This window comes from Lepidochelys kempii, chromosome 4 (assembly GCF_965140265.1).
Source record: "Lepidochelys kempii isolate rLepKem1 chromosome 4, rLepKem1.hap2, whole genome shotgun sequence".
NCBI lineage: Eukaryota > Metazoa > Chordata > Testudines > Cheloniidae > Lepidochelys > Lepidochelys kempii.
In genome coordinates, this window is record NC_133259.1 from 65,017,879 (window position 1) to 65,040,869 (window position 22,991).

The 22,991-nt window shown below is 43.9% G+C and overlaps 1 protein-coding gene across 4 annotated transcripts in view; it reads right to left on the reverse strand.

The window, feature by feature from the left end:
* Nucleotides 1-1,123: 1,123 nt before the first annotated feature.
* The window catches only part of NAF1 (nuclear assembly factor 1 ribonucleoprotein), a 76,605-nt gene continuing 54,737 nt past the window's right edge, over nucleotides 1,124-22,991 (reverse strand). For all 4 annotated transcript variants that reach the window (XM_073341515.1, XM_073341512.1, XM_073341514.1 and 1 more), the window contains 2 exons: nucleotides 7,787-7,892; nucleotides 1,124-2,999 (listed from right to left, as the gene is read on the reverse strand). In XM_073341515.1, the coding sequence (XP_073197616.1) occupies nucleotides 2,551-2,999; nucleotides 7,787-7,892 (555 nt within the window). In that variant the 3' untranslated portion in view covers nucleotides 1,124-2,550. The remainder of the gene's footprint in view (nucleotides 3,000-7,786; nucleotides 7,893-22,991) is intronic.

Consider the following 22,991-nt stretch of genomic DNA (forward strand, 5'->3'; position numbering starts at 1 on the left):
TCAAAAGAAGCGCATTCGGAACATATTTAGTCCACCCTTTATACTGTTCAGAGGTCTTCACGAGCTCCTGGAAACTCCAAATCAATTAGTAGACAATGGATTTTCCTCACTGGGGCATAGCTTGAAAAGGGTGGATTCAAAGTGGATAATTTGCATTCCCCTCACACCACCCAGGAAATCCTAGTAAAGCCACTTTACATGTATTGTTCCAAAAGGCCCTTTGAAGTTCCTAATATCTTCCAGTGATTGAATTAGTCAATCTCTTATAGAAGTTACATGCAATTCCACAATAACTCATACACAATTGCATTTTAATACAATGGACTCCAAAGGTATTAAAGCTAATTCAATAAGAAAACAAGGCAGGAGCAAGAGCTATCACAGCCGTTGGTGACTGCATTGAGCAGCAGCTAAACTGCTGCTGGGCTTAAAAACTCATCTGCTGACTTCCAACCGATCAGGCAGTGTAGCCACTTAGGCAGTCCACTACAAGCCGGATGCACTCTTTAGTTTGTCCTGAGACTGGCTCTGATGCAGGCTCTGTTTCCTGATAATATGGTTCCCTCAAGTTTCTAGCCTAACAGATTTACTTCCTAACATACCTGAGTAAAGTTTATTTTAAATTCCTAAATTACACCTTTGTTCTTGTACATTTCTTTTTTATATTAATTTCATACTTCAATAACCTAGTGAGTTCAACTCAGTCCCCAGAGTAGCTAGTTTCCTGATTATCCAGAGTGGCTCACTCAGCAAGTTACTCAAGATTTACAGTTATTTCAGACATGAGGAGAAAAAATTGGCTCAATATGTTTACAAGACGGTTCACTTGCAAGTTGGTTCAAAAAGAGAATACAAAAAACCTTGTTTTAGCAGTGATTAACCTGTCACAGTTTCAGGGTTAACCGAATCTTTGCCCCCTACCCACCCTGATCTTCCTGGAGGACACCCACTTAAGATTTCAGGCTCTTGGGCAGAGACCCAAACCTCTCCCTCTAGACCAGGGATTTAGGCTTGCAGTCCCTCTGCACCTCACTGATTTCTCTGGTAAGTCTGATTGTGGTCTATCGCCTGTGGTTAACCTTTCCCCAGGGGCTACAATAGTGTATACCAGTTACCAACCAGCTTTCACAAAGCCACGTACATTTATTCTCAGGATAAAAGCATTACAGAGAAAACATGTAAAAACAATAAAAATTCCTACACACATGCTAGAAGCTTATCAGAAGTCATTCGTCTTATTGGTCCCTAGTAAGTAAGTCTCTCCAACCCTTCCACAAGGGTTGGGGTCCCATTTGCACAGAAGTCCTGTCCATTTGCTGGATCAGAAAGAGGGCCCATTGTCATTATAAACTCTATTTTATACCAAAAGCCCTTTTTGCTCTCTGGTAAAAACTTCTTCAGGGGCTGATAATTCTCTAGAAGTGGTTACAACCTGAGTGATTTGCCTTAATCACCTCCCTACTCTTTTTTATTTCCTGGAGGAGCTGTGGTAACACTCCCGCAATGGAGCTACATACAATCCCTGGTCCACTGTGATACATAAACCATTCATGAAACTTAACAATGTGGTCCCTCGAGATACTGCATGGAGTTGTAATATCTGTCACAGTACCCTCTTAGAAAGGGTATATAATATTGGTCTTTAGAATGTGATGAAAGTAGACTGAATTATGTCATTTTTTTCAACAAGTTGTACAGAAGCAACATTTTCAGTTAAGATACGACAAACTACAATATTTACTTTTTTCCTAAAATATTTTTCTGGACCAATCATCATGCTATCTATGTCAATATACCCTTATTTTCATCTCAAGAGCAAATATTTTCTCTCATACCTCTATCAGATTGATACTTTATATCAGGGGTAGGGCAACCTATGGCATGAATGCCAAAGGCAGCACATGAGCTGATTTTTAGTGGCACTCACACTGCCCGGGTCCTGGCCACCAGTCCGGGGGGCTCTGCATTTTCATTTAATTTTAAATGAAGCTTCTTAAACATTTTAAAAACCTTATTTACTTTACATACAACAATAGTTTAGTTATATATTCTAGACTTATAGAAAGAGAGGGTCTAAAAATATTAAAATGTATTACTGGCACGCAAAACCTTAAATTAGAGTGAATAAATGAAGACTCAGCACACCACTTCTGAAAGGTTGCTGACCCCTGCTTTATATAAATGCTAGTTCAAAAGTTGCTACAAAAACACATCTAGACAGTTACAATGTAAAAATAACGTTTATTAATTCTTGGAATACTTCAAACTTACCACATATTATCAAAGTTAACTCATTATTCAATATATTTCATTTTTTTAAAAGATAGGCTATCAAAAGAAACACCAGTCTTTGCATGTCTGATATCGCTGCATAAGGCTGTATCTATTTAGCATTAGAACTTTGGATTTGTTCTGTTCTTACACATAATTTAAGCGCCCTCATATAAAATGTAAATAGCAATCACAAATCATAAGGGGGTTTGTGAGTGGGAAAGCCATAGTTTTCCAAGATCTGCCGCTCATTGTACACTCAGTCATGAAAATACTCATCTAACTGGGAGATCCAAACTGAGATGGATGACCATTTGGAGAAGCAGGTGGTGGGGGTGGAGGTGGGGGCGGGGGAAATGGGAATGGTGGACTATAAATGTTAGAGTACATGTTGGGCCCTGTCCACATCATGTTTGGATTTGGGGGTGGAAAGTGATGCATCTCATTACCAACAGGTCCAAATCCTGGAGGAGGAAAAGGATACTGCAGCATCATGGGATTTTTTTGTCTGTGAGGCTGTGGAAACATTGCAGATTCTTGATGTAGCCTGTGATCTGAAGAGTACAAGTGAGGAGGTCTTAGTTGTGGTCTTGAGAAGCTTGGATTAACAGATGGATGAGGAAACCTATCCCTTGAGAAGCCAGGATTAAATTCTCTGCCACGATAGCCTCTTGAATAATTTGAAGTAGGCAGTTGTACAGACTGATGCTGAACTTCTTTTTTCTCACCTTAAAAAATAGCCACAGAATTACATTTTTTTAGTATTTATATTCAAATTTTGGAACTTGGACTATATTTAAAACAGCTTAGTCTAAAAGTCTGACAAAACAGGTGGTCTTCTCTTTATCTTTAAAATCTAATACTTAAACAGTATACGAATAAAAATATGCAACTCGCGTTTAAACAAACTCAAAACAAGGACTAGATTATGCTTAGCGTTTATCAGCTGACCTATTTGTGTTTTAAAAATGATGAAAAAAACAAACATATGAACTGTAAGGTATCTTTTAAACATCTGAAATTAGTAAATGTTGTGTGATTAGTGTGGTCAATGTGGTCAATAAATTTCCATTTGTAAACAAAATGTTAAATGAACTCCATTAGGGTGGGAGGGTTTAAAACAATGCTGAAACAACAGTGATATTTAGTGGGTTTTTCTTGTAAGATTTGAAGGCTTGAAATTTAGTAGTAAAAAGAAGAAACATCAGCTTTTTCCCTCCTCCAGCATACATGGTTTATTTACCATAGAGATACTCAAATTATGAATAGCACACTCTAAAGTTTTCTTTACAATAAAATTTAAAGAGTTCGTTTTGAATAGAAAAAATATAAAGCTGAAGATGTAAAATTTGTGTTCTGATTTGGTGCAGGAGTTTTCAGATTTTAACTCCACTGAACATGCTAAGATTACTGGTACTGGATTTACCTAACAACCAACCAAATGTTTATTGGGTAAATCCAATAAACCCAATACGTTGCCTGTAGCCATCAAAAAAACCCACCACATTTTGGTCAGATAAGAAGCCAAGAGATCATATTTATGCACAGAGTTGACCAATATATGCAAGGCTAATTATAATTATATCACATTATCAACGTGAATTATTGATTCCACATATATTAATATGCCTTAAGCATACAGTATCAATATAACTTTATACTGTATATCTATTTCTAGCAGTTACAGGGCCTGTTTTGACCTATGTCTTTTTACAAGCCTGTTCACTTATGCTAAGTATCACTTTACAAAGCTGAAGTCAGCTTTGACATTAGAACACAAGAAATGTACCAAAGGCAAAATACATTAATGTTCTGACCCAGTACAAGCAGAGGAGGTATCTTCATGAACCACTATCTCGAATACTAGTATCCAAAATAAGAATAAGGACGGAACAGAACAACAAGTTAAAGAACTGGGTCAAACTGGTGGATTTTAGTGATATGTACAAAGTTTTGTAACTTGCAATATCATTTATAGGATGATAAACACGCCTAGTTAAAATATGTAACTTTGGGAGGATCCCTTGTGTGTATGTTGAATTTACCACCACCTGCACAAGACAGAGATTCCTTGAAACTAACATCCTTTAGCAATAAACCTGACTGACAATGGTTATTTGGTCTCTTGAATACATTTCATACCAAATCAAAGTGTGGTCAAGCAATTGACTATACAATTTATCAGCAGTATGCAGAATCTTGATTTCACCATTTAAATTTTACACATGTCATGCAAGGTAGTGTCAAAGGATATCCCCTATATTAACTCTAATTATTTAGTTTATCAGAGTAAGCACATAAGAGGCTTAATCAGGATTTTGATTTTTATGGTAACAAAAAGCAAGTCATGGAGCCCTTAATTAAAAGGTATTTTGACTCACTTGGGAAGATCATTTTAAAAGCATGTACATTTAAAAAACTGAGCTTATTATTCCACTGAAAGGAAAATTATCAGGATATCTTTGGTCATAAAAAATTCACAAGGTTCAGCATTAGTCATCTAGGGAATTTACATTTTTATTGACATCCCTACTGTTGTAAGAACTGAGCCAACAGGTTAATTATGAGCTCATCTGTAAAAAAAAAAAAAAAAAAGTAAGCAAGTTCATAAGAGTTCACAATCTATAACAACAAATGTCAATGGGAAAAGAAGCAAAACAGAAAAACTCAATTAGCCCCAATAAAAAGGCCTAGTGATATAACTGAAGGACTATGTTAAAATCATGCTTGGTAAACAAGAAAAGTGTGGAACTGAAAATCCATAGGCCAAAATTGGTTTTTCAAAAACTAGGCCTAACAATTGGTGAACAAAAATAATGAAAGAATGGACTATTCCATCCAAACTTCCCTTTCGGGGTCCTTAAAAGACAAGACTTTAAAAAAAAAATTAGCAAAAGCAGCAGCTGTTTGCCAGCAGCTACTGAAACAAGCTTCCCATCATGGCTGCCATCCCCAAGGTCTCCTGGAACTCCAGAACTTCTTTATCCTGAACTTGAAAGATGTCTTAAGCAAACTGGGTGAGTGAGAGAGCGAGCACGCTAGATGACATCACCAGCTCAAGTTGAATCCTGCATACTTTCAGGGATGTTAGACTTTGCCAACTACTTGACACTCTGTGTGTCCTTTTCTTTCCCCATCTTACTTCTTCCCTTTCCTTTTCCATTCTGTCTAATAAAAGCTAAGACTGCATATTTTGTAACACTGCTATAAGCCTGTGGCCAGAAAGAGGCACCTTACAGCAGTGCCCTGAACAGCCCAAGGCTGTTGCCAAGTCTTGGAATGGCTGATAAGACTGTGTATTTCCAGAAGAGAGGATGCAAGGGAAAGACAACCCCAGGTATAGAAGCTGCATTTTCTCTCTCTCTCATTCTTCTCTCCCCTTTTGTGTTTTTGTCTTATATCTTCTTAGGAAACAAGATCAGACTTTAACAGCAGCAGCAGCAACAGCTCCAGCCTATCACAACTAATTACCTCTCTTTTTCCCAAAAAGGACTGCTATTATTATCTTTGATATCATCAAAAAGACTGTCAAACAAGGGTTTTTGTCCTTCTAAAAATTCTTTTCAGCTCAGGGGAAAGGGAACAAGGGATGTTGTAAGGCTTTCATTTTAACTTAATACTTTACGTTTTAAATGCTTAACTGTTTTTCCTTTTTTCTGTACCTTTAATAAAAGGTTAGTAGGATTTTTAATGGCATTTACCATAGCACTAAGCAGGCTGAGGTTTTTGTATACCAAACACTGAACCCAGTTTAAAATGTTTAATGTTGAACACTAACTGGGTTAAATAACACCTTTGACTCGTTGGGCCCATTTATTCAATCTAAACTAGCACACCATTATATTGTGTTTGCACACACATGCAAATTTAATATTAAGTATATACATAATCTTCCATACAACATAATAATTAAGCAAAGTAGTATTTTTAGTTCACAATAAAGTTCTCATTTAATCTGTAAATATTTAAGCTCATCTGATAGCAATTCTTTGTTCCAATTTAGTGAGATATGTTTGTATTTGGCTTTCAGACTCAAAACCAAAAGAGAAAAACAATGGTGAACTCTTGCAAATTCCAGGTCACCACAAAACTAGTGTATCAAGGACAACTCTTGCCAGTGGTTTAAGGGTTAGACTAGTCTAAAAAACTTTGGTGCGTTTGTGAAATTTCTACAGATAAATCAACATATAACAGATACTTTATTTTTCCAGTAAAGAAATGAGATTATTTAAATGTCAGGTACACCAGAATCCTTGCCAGACTATGTACTCTTTAATTGGTTAATGTAAATGCGGGGGGGTGTGGTTAGGTTCCAGGGAAATTTTTTTCACCAGATAAAAGACATTATATACATATACAGTATAAGTTTTAAATAATTCTATACTAACATTTTAATACTGTACTCACCAATGAGGATTGTGAAGCTTGGTTGAGGCAGGGGCGCAGCAGGATTGGGGCTTGCCCCATTCCACCCACCTGGGGCTCTTGTCAGGGAGTGGGATGGGTGCGTGGCGGCTTATCCCGTTGTGCCAGCCCAGTGATGCTGCTGGGGAGTGGGGTCAAGGCATGGGGTCTTGCCCCAGTCCACCTGCCCAGCGCTCCTGCCGGGGAGCAGGGTGGGGACACAGGGGCTTGCCCACTCCCTGGCTGGAATGCCAAGCGGGAGGAACGGGGCAAACCCCTGCGCCCCCACCCCGCTATCCGGCAGGAGCGCTGGGCGAGCAGAATGGGAGGAGACACACAACGTAATCAGGGAACATTGCAGGACTTTAAAGGAGTATGTTCTCTAATAGGTCAGCGACCTAACAACATTAACTGGGACAACATTAAGTGAGGGGTTACTGTAAATGATGAACTGAGTGCTTCATCAAGATTAAATGTTTTCATTTAGTGGGTAGCGTCTTCTCTCTCTATTCAATGCCTCTGCACGGAGGCAACTGTGTCCTTCCAGCCAAGGTGACTGTGATGCAGCTCCCAGGAAGTCTGTCAGTTTTGATATATGTTGTCTAGAGAGGGACACTAATGAGTCATTTCTCCTTTTGTGAGAGTTTGTGACAGCTGCCCCCACTGTGTTCTCAGCTGCTGTCAGTTACGGAGTAAAAAACTGAATTCCATTCCTAACCATGTTTCAACAATCACACTAGATCAGCAGATTTACTTTTCATTTTTGGATAGTACGTAAATTCACAATTTAGAATATTCATTATATGTACCACAGATACTTAATAAATTATGTATATTTACATAAAAAAGTGATCATTTAGTAAAACAAAAACACACTAATAAGTTTTATGAGGAGATTAATCTGTATCAAATAGTGCAAGTTTAAGGGATATGCCCTCATGTGCTTTTAATTACAATTTTTAAAAGAACTGAAAGATTTCATGATGAAATGTACCAAAGCTCCAATATTAAACCAGTATGAAATTTAAAGAAACATCTATCACTATGCTTTTCAGACTTGGTTTGAGGGACTGAGGTTAAACCATTTATTTTCTCTATGGTATTTACTCACTTGAGTCATTCATTTCTGATTTGGGTTTCTTTCTTTCTTGATTCCGAGATTTCTTTTTCTTTGTTATTCCCTGCCTCTCCATTTCATCATCACTGAAATCTAAGGCCTTAGAGAAGTACAAAAAGATGATATTTAGAAAAATTGTCATACATTTAAAAGTCAACATTTTAACTTTTAGAATACCTTACAGAGGTCCTTTGGAAAATAGGCTGATCAAGTAATTACAGACTGTATCATAATGCATATGCACAAGGGATTTAAATTAAGATTTCACAGACAACTTTAATTCTATCATTTCCTAACTTCTGAATGCTTAATTTAGTTGTTTGGATGTAATAACTAACTATATATGTGTATATAAACATACATGCAGTATTGTTAGTAGTTACTGGATGCTGCCTACAATGTATTTTTACTCATTAGAAGTTATCAAAAAACAGGGTCAACCAGTTATTACACAGCTAATAATTCCTCATTCAAAAATTTGAACTGGCCAGAAAAACCCTCTGCAGTATGTTGGCAGCAAAGGCATATTTAGGCCTGATAGAAGTGTGTTGTGAATTTTAAGAGTTTGTCTGATAACATTTAACAGCGTAAGCATAAGCAGAACTGCGCATGTGTAAGAAATTGCACGTTAATCATGTTTATGAGTAAAAGACCAGATAAAGTAACTAAAAAGAGCTAGAAAAGATCCACTTGAACAAACACAAAACTTGTAATGGAGGATGAAAGTTAACATAGAAATGAGAGACTAATGCATATAAAAAAAGAAAGTTATAAATAAGTAAGTTTGTGTAACAAAGGGAGGTTGACGTATTGTCCAGTGTTGGAGGCGATTATGATGGGATCGGTCTGATGAGCTTCCTACTTGTAAGTAACTGATCACCACTTGCTAAGCACTTTGCCGTAATAAAGATTTCTTAGACACATGTACAGATTAAGTGAATCTCAATCCAACACAGCACATTCTATAAATCCTCATATGGGGGGATGGAGAAATAACATTAATTTTTCTTCTTTTCTTCCCTCAGTCCAACAAATTCCCAGCTACTAAACAAAAATATTGATGAAAAGTAAAAGGCACTTTGGCCCAAATTTTAAAGGTATTTAGGCAACTAACTCATGGAAATCAGTGGGCGCCTAAATGCCTTTAAAAATCTGATCCTTCTAATTATTCAATTGCCTAGAAGCTGCAGTGAGAAATTAACCATTTACACAGAGGACAGGGTGCTTGTTAAGCACTCATTATGACAAATCAAGCTTGAAAAATAATCCAATACATAAAGTATTTTTTGTGAATAGTGCTAATCAACAGCAAAAAAAAAAAAAAAAAAAAGTTACTCACTTTCTCGTAACGGTTGTTCTTCGAGATGTGTTGTTCACATCCATTCCAGGCAAGTGTGCGCGCGCCGCGTGCACGCCAGCCGGAAGATTTTTCCCCTAGCAGCATCTGTAGGGTCGGCCTGGGCGCCCCCTGGAGTGGCACCTTCATGGTGCCCAATATCGGGCCCCGCTGGCCCCCACCTCCTCAGTTCCTTCTTGCCTACTATTCCAACAGAGGGGTAGGAGGGTGGGTATTGGAATGGACATGAACACCACATCTCGAAGAACAGTTATGAGAAAGTGAGTAATCATTTTTTCTTCTTCGAGTGATTGTTCATGTCCGTTCCAGGCAGGTGATTCACAAGCTAGAGCTCAGGAGGTGGGGTCGGAGTTATCCACAGAAAAGAGCACGGCTCGCCCAAGAGCCGCATCGTCTGAACTGCTGTGTAATTGCATAGTGCAACGTAAATGTATGCATCGAGGACCACGTAGCTGCCCTGCAAATTTCCTGAATAGGGACTTGTGCCAGGAATGCCACAGAGGAGGCCTGGGCCCTGATAGAATGAACGGTTATCTGCGGAGCGGGTTCCTTTGCCAGGGTATAGCACTCCCTAATGCAGGACGTTATCCATGATGATATGCGTTGAGAAGATCCTGGGAAGCCCTTCATTCTGTCTGCCACGGTTACAAAGAGTTGGACGGACTTCCGGAATGACTTAGTTCTCTCTCTATAAAAGGCTAAGGCCCTACACACGTCCAGTGAGTGCAGCCTACGCTCCCTATCAGAGGAGTGTGGCTTGGGATAAAACACTGGGAGGAAGATGTCCTGGGTCATGTGAAAATGGGCGACAACCTTCAGGAGAAAAGCCGGATGAGGCCTGAGCTGGACCTTATCCTTATGAAAAACTGTGTAAGAGGGCTCAGACATGAGGGCCCTGAGCTCCGAAACCTGTCGAGCCAAGGTAATTGCCACAAGGAACGCGACCTTGAATGAGAGATATAACAGGGAGCAGGTGGCCAGAGTTTCAAATGGTGAGCCTGTAAGCCTGAAGAAGAGTAAATTGAGGTCCCAGATAGGGACCGGCCGATGCGTGTGTGGGAAAAGCCTGTCCAAACCCTTGAGAAAATGACTGACCATAGGGTTTGCAAAGACCGAGAGACCATCTGAGCCTGGATGGAAGGCGGAGATAGCGGCCAAGTGGACCCTTATTGATGATCGGGACAAGTCTTGATGCTTTAGGTGAAGGAGGTAGTCCAGTATAAATGATATGGAGGCAAGGAGCGGCGACTGACTACGTTGCTCCGCCCAGATGGAAAACCTTTTCCACTCGGCCAGGTAAGTAGCCCTGGTGGAGAGCTTTCTACTACCCAGGAGGACTTGTCTAACCTGGTCCGAATAAGACAGCTCTGCGGCACTTAGCCATGGAGCATCCAGGCTGTAAGGTGGAGCGACTCCAGATTCAGGTGCCGGCCTTGGTCCAGCGTGATCAGGTCAGGGACCAGCGGTAAGATGAGTGGGACCACTATGGACATTTCCAAAAGTGAGATGAACCAGTGCTGACGCGGCCATGCCGGCGCTATTAGTATGACTCGGTCCCGGTCCCTGCAGATCTTGAGGAGCACCCTGTGGACTAGGGGGATAGGTGGGAAAGCATATAGCAGGCAGCCCTCCCATGAGAGAAGAAAGGCGTCCCCGATGGACCCCAGGCCATGGCTCCCAAGGGAACAAAATGTCTGACATTTCCTGTTGCCCAGAGTGGCGAACAGGTCTATCTGGGGAGACCCCCAGAACCGGAAGATTGAGCTCACATCTGGCTGAAGGGACCACTCATGGTCATTGAAGATCCGGCTAAGACTGTCCACCAGTGTGTTTCACACCCCTGGGAGGTATGAAGCTGCAGGTGGATCGAGTGCTCTGTGCAGAAATCCCACAGTGCAAGGGCCTCTCGGCACAGGGGAGAGGTGCATGCACCCCCGTTTGTTGATATAAAACATCGCCGAGGTGTTGGTCCATGAGGATTGAAACACATCTGCCCATTATGTGCGTTTTGAAAGCGTAGCATGCCAGACGCACTACACTCGTCTCTTTGACATTGATGTTAAGAGCGAGGTCCACCGGAGACCAGAGGCCTTGGGTCTTGAGGTCCCCTAGGTGAGCCCCCCAACCCAGATCCGAGGCGTCTAACACCAAGGTGAGCAAGGGCTGAGGGCTCAGAAAAAGGCACCTCTGCGCAAACCATTCGAGGGTCGAGCCACCATAGGAGGGAGTCCAGTACCAGGCGGGGCACGGTTACGACCCTGTCCAACGCATTGGGATGGTCTGTACACCGCCAGCCAAGACTGAAGTGGGCGCAGCCTGAGCCTGGCATGCTGCACCACGTATGTGCAGGAGGCCATGTGTCCCAGTAGCTTTAGACAGTTTCTTGCCAACGTTGTGGGGAACCGTCTGAAGCTCTGTATGATGTCCTGAAGTGACTGAAACCTGGCCTCCGGGAGGTTCGCCCTGGCTTGGGTAGTGTCCAGGACCGCACCTATGAACTCCATCCTCTGCACCGGGGACAGGTTAGATTTCTCCTCGTTCAGAAGGAGACCTAAGTCGAGGAAGGTCCTCCTTCAAAACTCGACCTGAGCCTCCACCTGGGCTCTCGAGCGACCTTTGATCAGCCCAGTCGTCGAGGTATGGAAAAACCTGTATCTGGCACTTGCGCAGGAACGCCGTGACGACTGCCATGCATTTTTTGAATACTTGGGGGGCAGTCGACAGTCCAGACAGGAGAATGGTAAACTGGTAGTGGCCTCCGTTCACCACGAATCTGAGATAGCATTTGTGATATGGGACTACTGCGATATGAAAATACACGTCCTTCAAGTCGAGGGTGGTGTACCAGTCTCCTGTCTGGAGGTTAGTGAGACCATGCGGAACTTGAGTTTCTTTACGTACTTGTTCAGCTGTCGCAGGTCCAGTATGGGTCTGAGGAAATACCGGGAGTAGAAACCCTTGCCCCTAAGCTACTGAAGAACCTCCTCCACTGCCCCTACCAAGAAGAGGGACTGCTTCTCTTGAATTAGAAGTTGCTCGTGAGAGGAGTCCCTGAAGAGGGACAGGGCAGAGGGTTAGGAGGGGGCGGGTGGTACAGAATTAGATGGAATATCCCTTCTCAACCATGTGGATCACCCATCGGTCTGAAGTAATTCGAGACCAGGCACAGTAGAAAGGGGATAGACAGGACGAGAAAGTAAGATGGGAAGGATCCAATGGTCGTACTGGCAAGCCGTCCTCGACCGTATCCTCAAAAGGGTGATCTAGACCCCAGTGGGGCCCTGGGCTGGCCCCAGCTTTGTCCAGAGGGAGCTTTGCCTCCTCTGAGTGCTCCTGTTCTGCCTATGCGGAGTGTCCTGGCGGTTTTCGGGTTGGTAAGGACAAGCGGCAGGTTGAGGCCTAAAATGTTTGCGCTGGAGAGCAGGCATGTGAAGCCCCAGTGAGCGAAGGGTAGCCCTCAAGTCCTTCAAGCTGTGAAGTCTCTTATGGTTGGCTTACCCCTGGAGTAGAACAGGGGGCATGCGGTCACCAGAGATTTGTCCCTCCTTTGGGGGGAGGATGGCACCAGGAGGCGCATCATAGAATCATAGAATATCAGGGTTGGAAGGGACCCCAGAAGGTCATCTAGTCCAACCCCCTGCTCGAAACAGGACCAATTCCCAGTTAAATCATCCCAGCCAGGGCTTTGTCAAGCCTGACCTTAAAAACCTCTAAAGGAAGGAGATTCTACCACCTCCCTAGGTAACACATTCCAGTGTTTCACCACCCTCTTAGTGAAAAAGTTTTTCCTAATATCCAATCTAAACCTCCCCCACTGCAACTTGAGACCATTACTCCTCGTTCTGTCATTTGCTACCATTGAGAACAGTCTAGAGCCATCCTCTTTGGAACCCCCTTTCAGGTAGTTGAAAGCAGCTATCAAATCCCCCCTCATTCTTCTCTTCTGCAGGCTAAACAATCCCAGCTCCCTCAGCCTCTCCTCATAACTCATGTGTTCCAGTCCCCTAATCATTTTTGTTGCCCTTCGCTGGACTCTCTCCAATTTATCCACATCCTTCTTGAAGTGGGGGACCCAAAACTGGACACAGTACTCCAGATGAGGCCTCACCAATGTCGAATAGAGGGGAACGATCACGTCCCTCGATCTGCTCGCTATGCCCCTACTTATACATCCCAAAATGCCACTGGCCTTCTTGGCAACAAGGGCACACTGCTGACTCATATCCAGCTTCTCGTCCACTGTCACCCCTAGGTCCTTTTCCGCAGAACTGCTGCCTAGCCATTCGGTCCCTAGTCTGTAGCTGTGCATTGGGTTCTTCCGTCCTAAGTGCAGGACCCTGCACTTATCCGTATTGAACCTCATCAGATTTCTTTTGGCCCAATCCTCCAATTTGTCTAGGTCCTTCTGTATCCTATCCCTCCCCTCCAGCGTATCTACCACTCCTCCCAGTTTAGTATCATCCGCAAATTTGCTGAGAGTGCAATCCACACCATCCTCCTGATCATTTATGAAGATATTGAACAAAACCGGCCCCAGGACCGACCCTTGGGGCACTCCACTTGATACCGGCTGCCAACTAGACATGGAGCCATTGATCACTACCCATTGAGCCAGACAATCTAGCCAGCTTTCTACCCACCTTATAGTGCATTCATCCAGCCCATACTTCCTTAAATTGCTGACAAGAATACTGTGGGAGACCGTGTCAAAAGCTTTGCTAAAGTCTAGAAACAATACATCCACTGTTTTCCCTTCATCCACAGAACCAGTAATCTCATCATAAAAGGCGATTAGATTAGTCAGGCATGACCTTCCCTTGGTGAATCCATGCTGGCTGTTCCTGATCACTTTCCTCTCATGCAAGTGCTTCAGGATTGATTCTTCGAGGACCTGCTCCATGATTTTTCCAGGGACTGAGGTGAGGCTGACTGGCCTGTAGTTCCCAGGATCCTCCTTCTTCCCTTTTTTAAAGATTGGCACTACATTAGCCTTTTTCCAGTCATCCGGGACTTCCCCGGTTCGCCACGAGTTTTCAAAGATAATGGCCAATGGCTCTGCAATCACAGCCGCCAATTCCTTCAGCACTCTCAGATGCAACTCGTCCGGCCCCATGGACTTGTGCACGTCCAGCTTTTCTAAATAGTCCCTAACCAGCTCTTTCTCCACAGAGGGCTGGCCATCTCTTCCCCATTTTGTGATGCCCAGCGCAGAAGTCTGGGAGCTGACCTTGTTAGTGAAAACAGAGGCAAAAAAAGCATTGAGTACATTAGCTTTTTCCACATCCTCTGTCACTAGGTTGCCTCCCTCATTCAGTAAGGGGCCCACACATTCCTTGGCTTTCTTCTTGTTGCCAACATACCTGAAGAAACCCTTCTTGTTACTCTTGACATCTCTGGCTAGCTGCAGCTCCAGGTGCGATTTGGCCCTCCTGATATCATTCCTACATGCCCGAGCAATATTTTTATACTCTTCCCTGGTCATAAGTCCAACCTTCCACTTCTTGTAAGCTTCTTTTTTATGTTTAAGATCCGCTAGGATTTCACCATTAAGCCAAGCTGGTCACCTGCCATATTTACTATTCTTTCGACTCATTGGGATGGTTTGTCCCTGTAACCTCAACAGGGATTCCTTGAAATACAGCCAGCTCTCCTGGACTCCTTTCCCCTTCAAGTTAGTCCCCCAGGGGATCCTGGCCATCCGTTCCCCGAGGGAGTCGAAGTCTGCTTTCCTGAAGTCCAGGGTCCGTATCCTGCTGCTTACCTTTCTTCCCTGCGTCAGGATCCTGAACTCAACCAACTCATGGTCACTGCCTCCCAGATTCCCATCCACTTTTGCTTCCCCCACTAATTCTACCCGGTTTGTGAGCAGCAGGTCAAGAAAAGCACCCCCCCCAGTTGGCTCCTCTAGCACTTGCGCCAGGAAATTGTCCCCTACGCTTTCCAAAAACTTCCTGGATTGTCTATGCACCGCTGTATTGCTCTCCCAGCAGATAGCAGGGAAATTAAAGTCACCCATGAGAATCAGGGCATGCGATCTAGTAGCTTTCATGAGCTGCTGGAAGAAAGCCTCATCTACCTCATCCCCCTGGTCCAGTGGTCTATAGCAGACTCCTACCACTACATCACTCTTGTTGCACACACTTCTAAACTTAATCCAGAGACACTCAGGTTTTTCTGCAGTTTCGTACCGGAGCTCTGAGCAGTCATACTGCTCCCTTACATACAGTGCTACTCCCCGACCTTTTCTGCCCTGCCTGTCCTTCCTGAACAGTTTATAACCATCCATGACAGTACTCCAGTCATGTGAGTTATCCCACCAAGTCTCTGTTATTCCGATCACGTCATAGTTCCTTGACATCACCAGGACCTCCAGTTCTCCCTGCTTGTTTCCAAGGCTTTGTGCATTTGTATATATCAGGTCCGTTGCCGCCTCAAACACTTCCGGCGTCGATGGTGGTTGTATGTCCACCAGATGGTTCAGGGATCGAGGAGGGTTCAGACTCGACTGGACCCCGGCCGGGGCAGGAACTGACGAAACCCTGGCCGGAAGCGAGGCAGAGGCGGTCTGTCCCAAGCCACTCGTGGACAGCGCCGGCCCCTTAGGCTTCAAGGGGGGTGATCGGTCCCTCACCAGCCTCTTCTTTACTGGCACGGGAGATGGTGAACGGTGCCGAACTGAGGCTGACGCCCTATGGCCCGAGTAGTGGCAGTGCCACTGGGCTTTAGAATCCTTAGCCCGGCCCATTTCGAGCACTGCACAGCGAAGAGGACATGCTCAGTGCCGGGCCGTTGGGTCTCGGGTCGGATTGCGGTCTCAGAGCCACCTCCATGAGCAGGCGTTTTAGTCTCTGCTCTCTGTCCTTACGGGTTCTTGGGTGGAAACCCTTGCAAATGCGGCACTTGTCCTTTTGATGAGTCTCACCAAGGCACTGCAGGCAAGATGAGTGAGGATCACTCTTGGGCATAAACTTTCCACAGGACTCACAGAGTTTAAACCCCGGAGACCTGGGCATACCCCCAAAGGGGAAACGAACTATCTAACAAACCACTGCTAACTATATGAAAAGTACAACTATAGAGAATAACTGTTTACACTCAGAACAAAGACACTGCTAAGGCGCTTGCTCTAAGAGCGAGCAAAGTTCCAGCTAGCCGTCACGGGCGGTAAGAAGGAACTGAGGGGGTGGGGGGTCGGCAGGGCCCGATATTGGGTGCCATGAAGGCGCCACTCCAAGGGGCGCCCAGGCCAACCCTATGAACGCTGCTAGGAGAAAAATCTTCCGGCTGGCATGCACACCTGCCTGGAATGGACATGAATAATCACTCGAAGAAGAAAACACCAATACATTTTAACTTAATGTCTCTTACTTTAATTCATTATCCACACGTACAGAATATAAAATATACACATTTTATACAATAGAAGTTTCACAACTAAAGTAAATTTTAAACCTGCATGGTGGTGGTAAGAACACTGCTTGCTGAAAGCTGGAGTAACAAGAGGAAAATACTTCTTTATTTTAAAGAATATTGATCTTTAAAGACCATTTGCCACTATTATAATGCATTCAATACTTCTGCAACATTTGTATTCTGATTTAGCTTGGCTATGCAGCATTTGGAAATCTGGCTAACACAATTCATTTAAGATTAATATTACTCATTAAAATGTCACAGCATCCACCCACACACTATGAAGAAGTCTTGTGGTGTGATTAGTTCTTTGAGAATTTGCTCCTTTGTTCTGGACTTAAAAAAATGAAATAAAACAAAACCATAACTAAAGCCAAAATTATTTTGCTACTATACTAAGAACCCATATTAGTAAGTGCAGAAAAACAAAATGGGCACCTGTTTCTATTAAAGGTAGTGAGCTAACACACTGCTGAAATGCTTGGATTTAAACAAAAATCATTAAAAAGGTAACACAGACCAGCACATTGCTATATTCAGACTTCTTGTATTACATTCATAAGCGAACCATAAAAGTCATGAAGTATATGCCAATATAATGTTTATGATTGAAAAAACCTTTCAGCAACTTTTTCCAGTCATGATTCTTAAAAGACCTTGCATAATCTTTGCTCCCGCCCTAGAACAACTAATGTACCTCCTGCAGCTAACTTTTTTGTTTCACTTAATGCACTGTAAGAATCACCTTATGGAAGAGCTGCAACGACTTCCCCTGAGCATTGTAGCAAATGGACCAATCTCAGAGTTTGCTAGAAAAAGCTGTGTGGCTTAACTGCCCAGATATCATCATGTGACCCCAAAGATGGGGGCCCAAGGCATGGGACAACTGAGTTCATGGTTAATCCAGACCTACTTGAAAATTACAAACTTGCCAGTAAAAAGTGTTAAGGCAGAGAGTTATATGGGTCCCTGGTGCCTGTGCTCCACTAATATTTAAGAATGTGGGCCTGACTCCACCAATGTTTGGGCTTACTGCACTTTAGGGGGCCCCACACTTCAGTGGGATGAGGGGTCCAGGGCGACCTGGGGGGTTAGTGGCGGTCCTGGCGCTGGCAGCAGGGAGCGACCTGGCCCCAGTTCGCCCCTGTTCCACCCCCATTCCACCCCTTCCCCCAAGCCCCTGCCTCTTTCAGGCTTCTGCCCCATCCCCCAATGCCGGGAGTCAGCGGGGTGGGGCAGAGTGGGGTGGGCTGGGGCTGGGTCACTTGCTGCTGCCTGCATCAGGCCCCCCACTAGCCTCCCAGACCACCCTGAAGCATGGGCCCCCCCAAAGTTTGGTAAGCCCAAACACTGGTGGAGCTGGGTCCACGTTCTTTAAATATTGGTGGAGCATGGACACCACAGACCCACCAAAAGTTATATAAACCTGGCGCCATGGCGTTAAGCCCATATGTTAAAGAGAGAACAAGGAAAAGAGGCCTGAAATGGTTTGACCTAAGTGTGAGAGAATAGGAGTTAGGTGCTTCAGTGCTTTTGAAAATCCTACTAGGCACACCTCTGAATATTTAGGCACCTAAATACCTGAAGAAATCAGACCCTAGCTAACTAGAATATGGTTTAATACTAGAAATTAAAGGAGTATTGGATCATAATTACAGAAAAGTGACTGGGCGAAAAAGAAGGTCCTTCATCCATGTAAGATTGCTAGGGACCCTTTTGTAGCCTGTACTGGAGAGAGCTCTTGTATAGCACCAGTAAACCCTGGTTTTTGAAGGCTGTTCCAAAGCTCAAGTGATGCTGAGAAAAGTGGAATGAGCCCCATTCCACAAATAGGAATGTAATGGCAATGCTCTCAGAGAAGAACTACTGCTGGATAGCTCCACAACTTGTTTCTGGAAACAGTCTCCAGAAAGAAAGGTTTCTTACTTGTAAACTGGAGTTCTTCGAGATGGCTCTGCATATTCACACATATGGGTTTTGCACTGCCTAGTGGTGCCTAATGATAGAACCTTCTCCAAGCAGCATCCATTAAGAGCGCTCTCACGCCCCCTGCCACATCTTCCTTCAGCATCTCCAAACGTTCTGAGGGCAAGGCTATATAAGGGGATGCAGTGCCCTCTACCACCTGTGTTCCTTCCACCACCACCACAGAGACACAGAACAAAAGGGCTGAGAAAGAGGGGAAGGCAGGTGGGAAGAAAATAACCTTCATTTCTTCTTTGAGTGGGTCTGCATATTATTACATAAGAACAGCCTCCTGGGTCAGACCAAAGGTCCATCTAGCCCAGTATCCTGTCTTCTGGCTGTATTTCAAGGAATCCCTGTTGAGGTTACAGGGACAAACCATCCCAATGAGTCGAAAGAATAGTAAATATGGCAGGCGACCAACTTGGCTTAATGGTGAAATCCTAGCGGATCTTAAACATAAAAAAGAAGCTTACAAGAAGTGGAAGGTTGGACATATGACCAGGGAAGAGTATAAAAATATTGCTCGGGCATGTAGGAATGTTATCAGGAGGGCCAAATCGCACCTGGAGCTGCAGCTAGCCAGAGATGTCAAGAGTAACAAGAAGGGTTTCTTCAGGTATGTTGGCAACAAGAAGAAAGCCAAGGAATGTGTGGGCCCCTTACTGAATGAGGGAGGCAACCTAGTGACAGAGGATGTGGAAAAAGCTAATGTACTCAATGCTTTTTTTGCCTCTGTTTTCACTAACAAGGTCAGCTCCCAGACTGCTGCGCTGGGCATCACAAAATGCGGAAGAGATGGCCAGCCCTCTGTGGAGATAGAGGCGGTTAGGGACTATTTAGAAAAGCTGGACGTGCACAAGTCCATGGGGCCGGACGAGTTGCATCCGAGAGTGCTGAAGGAATTGGCGGCTGTGATTGCAGAGCCACTGGCCATTATCTTTGAAAACTCGTGGCGAACCGGGGAAGTCCCGGATGACTGGAAAAAGGCTAATGTAGTGCCAATCTTTAAAAAAGGGAAGAAGGAAGATCCTGGGAACTACAGGCCAGTCAGCCTCACCTCAGTCCCTGGAAAAATCATGGAGCAGGTCCTCAAAGAATCAATCCTGAAGCACTTGCATGAGAGGAAAGTGATCAGGAACAGCCAGCATGGATTCACCAAGGGAAGGTCATGCCTGACTAATCTAATCGCCTTTTATGATGAGATTACTGGTTCTGTGGATGAAGGGAAAGCAGTGGATGTATTGTTTCTTGACTTTAGCAAAGCTTTTGACACGGTCTCCCATAGTATTCTTGTCAGCAAGTTAAGGAAGTATGGGCTGGATGAATGCACTATAAGGTGGGTAGAAAGCTGGCTAAATTGTCGGGCTCAACGGGTAGTGATCAATGGCTCCATGTCTAGTTGGCAGCCGGTATCAAGTGGAGTGCCCCAAGGGTCGGTCCTGGGGCCGGTTTTATTCAATATCTTCATAAATGATCTGGAGGATGGTGTGGATTGCACTCTCAGCAAATTTGCGGATGATACTAAACTGGGAGGAGTGGTAGATACGCTGGAGGGGAGGGATAGGATACAGAAGGACCTAGACCAATTGGAAGATTGGGCCAAAAGGAATCTGATGAGGTTCAATAAGGATAAGTGCAGGGTCCTGCACTTAGGACGGAAGAACCCAATGCACAGCTACAGACTAGGGACCGAATGGCTAGGCAGCAGTTCTGCAGAAAAGGACCTAGGGGTGACAGTGGACGAGAAGCTGGATATGAGTCAGCAGTGTGCCCTTGTTGCCAAGAAGGCCAATGGCATTTTGGGATGTATAAGTAGGGGCATAGCGAGCAGATCGAGGGACGTGATCGTTCCCCTCTATTCGACATTGGTGAGGCCTCATCTGGAGTACTGTGTCCAGTTTTGGGCCCCACACTTCAAGAAGGATGTGGATAAATTGGAGAGAGTCCAGCGAAGGGCAACAAAAATGATTAGGGGACTGGAACACATGAGTTATGAGGAGAGGCTGAGGGAGCTGGGATTGTTTAGCCTGCAGAAGAGAAGAATGAGGGGGGATTTGATAGCTGCTTTCAACTACCTAAAAGGGGGTTCCAAAGAGGATGGCTCTAGACTGTTCTCAATGGTAGCAGATGACAGAACGAGGAGTAATGGTCTCAAGTTGCAGTGGGGGAGGTTTAGATTGGATATTAGGAAAAACTTTTTCACTAAGAGGGTGGTGAAACACTGGAATGCGTTACCTAGGGAGGTGGTAGAATCTCCTTCCTTAGAGGTTTTTAAGGTCAGGCTTGACAAAGCCCTGGCTGGGATGATTTAACTGGGAATTGGTCCTGCTTTGAGCAGGGGGTTGGACTAGATGACCTTCTGGGGTCCCTTCCAACCCTGATATTCTATGATTCTATGACAGTGGCCAAAGCCAGAAGCCCCAGAGGAAATGAACAGAACAGGCAATCATCCATCCTGTCACCCATTCCCAGCTTCTGGCAAACAGAGGGTAGAGACACCATCCCTGCCCATCCTGGCTAATAGCCATTGATGGACCTATCCTCCATGAACTTATCTAGTTCTTTTTTGAACCCTGTTATAGTCTTGGCCTTCACAATGTCCTCTGGCAATGAGTTCCACAGGTTGACTGGGCGTTATGTGAAGAAATACTTCCTTTTGTTTGTTGTAAACCTACTGCCTATTAAACATATAGCACAACCTCACTAATTGACAACTGTGACAGAGCCATCCATCACACATTACCGATGTTGTAAGCCAGTCCCCAATTCAAGAAAGCATTTAAGCACATGCTTAACTCTTATCATGACACATGGGTCTCGAACGCAGGGTTCCTAGTCACGGCCATGCCCCAACCCGCCACCTCGCAGTCTCCATTTATAGGCAGTTTGATAAGCGGTGCTGAAAATAACCTGGAGGAGAGAACACAGTCCTAACTGAACAGAAACTGAAACACCATTCTACCCAATCTAGCTTCAGACCGTGAGGCCAAATCGAGAGTATAATACTTAGCAAAAGTGTGTACAGAACTTCTGATCGCAGCTCTGCAAATTTCAGTAACAGACACTCGCTTAAGGTAAAGAATAGAAGCCGCTGCAGCTCTAGTGGAATGAGATTGTACTGTTGCTGGCACAGGAATGTCTGCTCATGTGTAACATTCAATAATACATTTTAATCCATCTAGAAATAGTCTGGGAATAACTGTATAACCAATGTGATTGTTAGCATAAGACATGAATAATCTAGATGATTGTCAAAAGCTTTTAGTTTTATCTAAATATGCAAGAGCTCTTACTTCCAAAGTACGTAAAACAGATCACCCTTATTAATGTGCAACTTTGGAAAATAAATACCATCAAATTAATTGTCTGATGTGAAAATCAGAAGCCACTTTTGGAAAAAACTGGGATCAGTCCTAAGAACCACCTTATGTTTATGAAAGGACATAAAAGGTGGACCAGCCATCAAGGCATTCAATTCACTCACACCCTTTCGGCTGTTATGACAATAATGAATTCCATTTTAACTGACAAATGATAAGGAACACTCATCCAAGGATTCAAAAAGGTGGCTTCTCGAGTGTAACTAAAACCAAATTAAGATCTCAAGGAGGGACAAGATTTCTCAAAGGGGGAATGCATAATGCATTGCCCCTTCATAAACTTCTTAACCATATTATGCACAAGCAGCCATCTACCAGCTACTAAAAAATGGTAAGCAGAGATCTATTTGAAAGTTCAGTTGTCAGCCGAATGAGATAAACCCTTCGTTTTTAAGGTGCATTAAATGTTCTAAAACACAAGGTATGGAAGCTGAGACCAGAAAATCAGACTTTCACTTCATCCAAGCCACAAATCTGGTCCATTTCAAATGGTAACACATTCTACCTCTCTAGAATTAAGCAGTATATCCTGAACCAATGAGGAACATGTCTGTTCAAGAGCCAGAATCTGATCACCCAGGCCATCAGGCAAAAGCACTGCTGATCTAGATGAAGAATCCTGCCCCCTTGCTGAGACAGAAGACGACATACAAAGACTCCACTGAACAGCTGAAGGGGATCCATAAGCCACTGTGGATACCACCAAGCAGGAGCAACCAGAAGCATCTTAATCCTAGCCTGACTTATCTTTCTCACTACCTTCTGAATCAAAGGAAGCGGGGGGAGGGGAGCATACAGATGGCCCCTTTCCATAGTGTAGAATGAAAGCATCTGATATGGATTGACTATTCCTGTCTGCACTTGAATAGAAAGGGCAACACTTTTTGTTGAAACTCATAGCGAACAGGTCCATGTCTTGCTGACCCCAACTGGAAAATATGCTCTGAATCAACTGATCCTTCAGCGACCATTCATATATTTGAGAACTGTGTCTATTGAGACAATCTGCAATTGTGTTCTGACCTGCTAAATGTAGGACCACTGGATAAATGTCACCAAGAATGCACCAGTCCCATAACCT